Here is a 5,609-nt window from a genome sequence, read left to right on the forward strand (position 1 = left end):
TGGTGACGGTCAACACGCACAGTTGTTGGAGGAAGGTGGTGTTGGTTTGGCCAGTACGAAAAGGAATTTTCATGAGTACTGTTGCTTACCATTGTCGGTTCAATGCGCCAGACCTTATGCGGGAACAACTTTGTCCCGGGCTGAAGCGGTTATCCTACAATTTTTCCGTTTTCTCAGTTGATAATCGGTTTAAGAAGCAAGCCTCTATGTTGCGCCGATTCCACAAAGAAATGCAAGCATTGACACTTTCAGTGCTTGCTAGCCAGGACGAAGCAGCACCTGCACTTCCCTGGCGCCATTTCACTAGCACTGGGAGCCAGGCCCGTGTGCGGCTATTACGAGAGGAATTTCGTAGTTTGTGGCATCGGCGATGTGTCTCGCATTTTCTTTCCGTAATTAACAAGTACGGAAAAAGAGACTAGGATCGGAGATAGCTTGCGATACGGCCTCCTTAAAGGAAGACGTGATTTATTCAATAATAAAAAATTGCGCGCGTGTCGCCTTCGTTTCAAACAGCCTGTCTACGATCCACCCGAACTGGAGTGGGTGACCTGCGTTTGGGAGTAGTAGCAATAATCTACTTGAACGGCCATGGCAGTTCTGTCCCAACACGTCGGCTTAAAAAAAAAACGAAATGGTGCGCAGGGCGCCCATCACGAAGCACGGCCTTGTTTGTTCTCATAGAAGGCAATTTTAAGCGAAGCATATTACAATAGGTAACCCAAGCCCTTCGTGACGGTTACACGTCGTGCACACCACGTGACACAATGACGTCACCACAGATGAGAGACTGGGCTCCAACTCGTGCCGTCGCTGCGGTTGCACGCCGTGCAGACCACGTGGTATGGTGACGTCACACCACGTGACACAATGACGCCACGACAGATGAGAGACGGGGCTCCAACTTGTGCCGTCGCTGCGGTTGCACGCCGTGTGAATCACGTGGTATGGTGACGTCACACTCCCGCAAATTTCGAACGCGCGTTCACACTCGGTGTAGGTGAAACGCTCGCTCCACCGGGCAGGCGGACGCGGCTTCCGTGGCAATCCAGGCGCTCACCCAACGCGCGTCTCGGGGTTAGTCGGCGTTCCGCTGTAGCCATGCCGTTGTCTTCCCCCACGACGAAGGCTTCTAGCGGTTGTATTAAAATGACCAAGTATTCAACCAAGGAAAGCCATGTATTACCAAGCCTAGCCATCAATATGCTTCGCATCTGACTAGGCTTAACCTTAGCTAAGCCTCAGCCATTTTTTGTTTATTCCCTTGGGTGGTGAAATTAATGCGCTCCCCTTTGCTTCTCTTGAGGAACGCAAGGGACTTAGCGACTGCCTTCAGTGCACAAAGCAAAAATAAATAGCTTGCTCATATTCGCAGACAGTACGGAGCCGGATGCATAGGCGACCAAGGAGAACAGCGCCTGAGTCTTAATGAGCTGTAGTCATTTTTTAACATAGGTTGCAGTGGGGAGCACTGCATTGCGCTGCGTTTGCGAGATGAAAAAAACAAAGTGACGATAGATAGCGACAAATGTTTTTTTTTCAGAACACGCTATTTAAATGATTATTGTGATCAGATCAATAAACATGTGCGTGTCCACATCAGACGCTCATGGAAGCCAGCTTTATGCTGTAATATACAGCCACAGGCGGCAAAGATCGTTAACTAGAACAAGCATCTGGAAACTAGAAGATTGAAAGAACCGAAAATCCATGTGACAGTGGCTCTTCTTTTATTAGTGCATATATGGTTGTCTGTGCGGCAGACAGAAAAGAAGTCAGGACAAGGTCTTTTTTGGCTAACGACCAACCATTAGAACAGCATTATCACCTTATATTAGGCATTCCGCGCCATACAGGCGCAATTTTCTGGACCTCTCGAGTATATCATACAGGTCAAAAAAACTAATTCAAGACGATAGCGGAGTGAGAAGCCACAAATGCGTAGATTTTACTCTTGCAACAAACACAACCACGCCGCAACACCAAGGTCCGTAAATGACAATTTTATTTCTCGCCGTGCTACTCGTTGCGAAATATTTAAAAATTAATTGCAAAATATATAAACCAAATGAACGCCTGAAAAGAACAAACAAGCGTCTCTAGATTCGTAATGCTTTCCTACAGTATAATAACACAATAAAGAAGCAAATTAGCTATTATAAGAGGGAAATATATGTTCCAAAACGCTGTAACCTCAAAGGGGATGTCTATAAGCTTTCACTGCAATACTACAAGAACTAAATATCGCAAAAAAAATTTGAAGAAGCTGCATATACAGAATGGGGTCCTTGAACTGTCGTTGGCGGGAGGCACATCAAGCGCCGCCCTTTATTCTTCATTTATGCCGGAAGCTGCGAGTAGACGAGGTCATGATCGAGACGGTGTCAACCTGTGAGAACACAAACATGGATGCACAGAGTTAATGGTTTCTTATACAGAGGCAGAATAAATTTATTATTATTATCTTTACTATTATGATTATTAAAAGCAACAATGAGTATCGTTGGTAGCCTAATATGGGTGATATTGTCCAAAAATAGAACCCCAGCGTTTACCACGAGATAAATGCATTATGGTAATCATGACCAATTTCTCAGGATACAGCGTTTCTTGAGGTTATCTTGTGCAGCCGCAATAAAAGCGTTTACGCGCCGTATAGTAAGGTGAGTTGCGCTTATGCGATATTGCGAGTGGGTTACTAGGGGCGCCGTGGAGAAGGGCTCGTAAACAAGGTTCAGGGTTAGGATTAACTGAAGTGCCCTAAAATCGCCGAACACAGTGATTTTCGGATTAAGTTTCATTTAAAACTTGTTTCGGCCGCTTTCTTCAATATAGTGCAAAGCATATCATCTTTAACCAGCCCAGCTAACAGGCAAAGAAATTTAGATAATCATCGATGCTGAATGCACGTAATGACTTCAGTGTGCGTGTATATCGAGGGCAAGTTGTTTGTGTGTTCGGCTCCATTTTGTTACGATTCACATATTTCTGCTGCATAATTTTTAATCTTCTTTACGCATAAACCAACATAAGTGCCACATAAAAAAAAGTTCAGTTTGGAACAGCAAATGAAGAAAGAGCATTCATCAGAGCAACACGAAGATCGGTGAGGTGGGAGGGAGTTACAACGAATAACAACAGCACGAGGAAAATGGCATGGGGAAAAAAAAAGCAGTGTATAAGCAGAGCGCCGCTAAAATAGCCTTACGAAGGAACTGTCCAGCTTTGCGGGATCAATGTGCGAACGTGCATTAAATCGGCTAAGCTAAACATAACTGGCAGCTGCTTAAACTCGCGCCGATGTGTCTTGTTCGCTACATACACAACGCTGGTTTCACTGGATACGACCTGTTTCATATAAGACACTGCAATCCATATGCGTAAAATGTAGTGCTTGCACACAAGGCGTTCGCTATTATAGAAGAGAGAAAATTGCCGATTAATATGTTACAAAGAAACTTTGAGCTAAGCGGCAAGTCATGTAGAAGAAACAAGGGACTTGTGTTGGTGTCTGTGTCACAGTCTAACATGGAAAGCAAATGCACGTAAGTAAAACACTTCGACGTATCGGCACAGGCTTTCATGAAGCGGCCATTTAGCTATGTAGGCTACCGCCAAGACTGCATGCCTTTCCTTTCGAGACTATTGTTCACCTCCTTCGCGTGCGTCCATTTATTAACTCAGGGTGCCTATCCGCTGGTAATTGCCGAAAGACTCACGAACCAGAGCAAAAAAAAAATAAGGCCTTTTTTTATTCGAAATGTTTGCCAATAGGCACAATTAAAAAGGGAGAGAAAGTTATAAACTCAGCCACACCGTCTCCTGGGCCATTGCCAAAAGAGCTATCCATCCTCTTTTTCGCGACACCGGTCAGTGGCTCAGTGAGGGAGAGCTGGGCATATGAAGGAATGGGGACAGCACGTATACACTGCATACTGACACCCCACAGCTAGATAGTGCTACAGCCAGTTAGAGTTGGCGCCTCCTGTGTAGATAAAATATGCATCACAATTCCATTCAGCAACAAACCACATTCACCGAGAAATTTTTTGGACTTCGTTAATTTGGACTAGTAATTTTGGACATCACTGAAAAACCGCTAAAACTTTTATGGACCATTCAATTATCCGGGCCATTATTCATGTCCAACCAAACCTGAAAAATCCATCCGCAGCTGTACTCGGTTGCTGAAATGCTGTTTGTGCTTGTGTTTTTTGGTGGGTCTAACTCATAAAAAAGCCCCATTATGGCACCAGTTTACTGCCATCGACACCCAAGAGCAGGGAATGAGCACAAACACGAGCAATCAAACTTTTAAAGCTGAAACAAGGTGGCTTACGGTGAAACACGATTGTCTCACCAGCAGGAAGCTCAGTAATTTGTTGGCAGTGTTCTCGTAACAGCACTATATGCACCAGCGTAGCAGCAATGCACAAATTAGCGGCTTATCTTCGTTTCACTGATGGCCAGTGATGCCATAATTAGGGCACAGCTCATTGTGGCAAAGCCAACCTGAATATGAGGTGGGTCCATTGTAGGTATGATAATTGGCAGCTTTATCATTGAAATAGTAGTGCTTCTCAATCCTGTGACTCCAGAAATGCCTTAACTTGAGCATAAATTTGAAATGCACCTTTCGGAAACGATAGATGTGTTGAGGCAAGTTCGCAACATGAACCACAATGCATTTCTTTTGTGGTGGAATGAACGAACAAGGTGCAACGCGACTGTTGGAGAATAAAGCACGGAAGCATCAGACTACCCAATACTTTCACTGGAAAAGAAGGTTTCCTTTGGTTTATGGGGTTTAACGTCCCAAACCCACTAAGGCTATGAGAGACGCCGTAGTGGAGGGCTCCGGAAATTTCGACCACCTGGGGTTCTTTAATGTGCACTGACATCGCACAGTACACGGGCCTCTGGAATTTCTCCTCCAAAAAAATTCAACTGCCCCGTTCGGGATCGAACCCGCGTCTTTCGGGCCAGCAGCCGAGCACCATAACCAATGAGCCACCGCGGCGTCATACACTTTGGCAATTACTAGACAAATAAAAGGAAATAAAGGAGGGGAGGGATGCCATTTGCGCGAATGCACAGCAGATATTTCCAGCCAGTAGCATATCTAACCTTTCTGGCGGCTGCCTCGGCTCTTGCCTCTTTCGGCTCCCTCGAGTTGGCTCCTCCCATCGGCATGGCCCTTTCCCGGTCTCATTCTCCGTGCGTCTCCTTGCCGGGAACCGCGCCGTGTCCGCACTCGGGCTTCTTTTATCCATGAGTGGTTCACAACGCATTTGGAAGGATTCCTTGCATGGAGAGATAAATTATGTGGCTAGATTTTAAATTACGAATTAAAATGTGGATGTTACAGACTTCGTCATTTCGAGGATGAACTGTACTAGCATGCAAGTAGAGGAGCTGGGAATTTTAAAAAGTAAGCAACAGGTTGGTTGCAGACGCTGCTATAGGCCCAGGCTACCGCTCGCACTGCGACGAAGCAGAAACTTGGAATTCACCACACTCTAGAAAAACAGACAATGGCAAGGCGAGGACACTTCGTGCTGAGGTGCTGACATCTACGAAGTTGTGTCGTCTTCCTGTCAGTCCACATC

The 5,609-nt window shown here is 45.6% G+C and overlaps 1 protein-coding gene across 6 annotated transcripts in view; it reads right to left on the minus strand.

Annotated features, from left to right (window-relative positions):
* Positions 1–1,632: 1,632 nt before the first annotated feature.
* LOC149342639 (uncharacterized) overlaps positions 1,633–5,609 on the minus strand; it is a 17,791-nt gene continuing 13,814 nt past the window's right edge. The window contains exons 6-7 of one of the 6 annotated variants that reach the window (XR_016283053.1): positions 5,128–5,262; positions 1,633–2,389 (exon numbers count right to left, since the gene is read on the minus strand). Coding sequence is in view for 5 of the 6 variants with exons in the window: in XM_089545063.1 (XP_089401189.1) it covers positions 5,022–5,303 (282 nt within the window). In the remaining variant the exon portion in view is untranslated. Of the gene's footprint in view, positions 2,390–4,936; positions 5,304–5,609 lie in introns of those variants that run through there. The other 5 variants (XM_089545064.1, XM_089545066.1, XM_089545063.1 and 2 more) reach the window with 5 other exon arrangements.

Source organism: Amblyomma mixtum, chromosome 5 (genome assembly GCF_055824585.1).
Source record: "Amblyomma mixtum isolate Tamu chromosome 5, ASM5582458v1, whole genome shotgun sequence".
In the NCBI taxonomy this organism is placed as follows: domain Eukaryota; kingdom Metazoa; phylum Arthropoda; class Arachnida; order Ixodida; family Ixodidae; genus Amblyomma; species Amblyomma mixtum.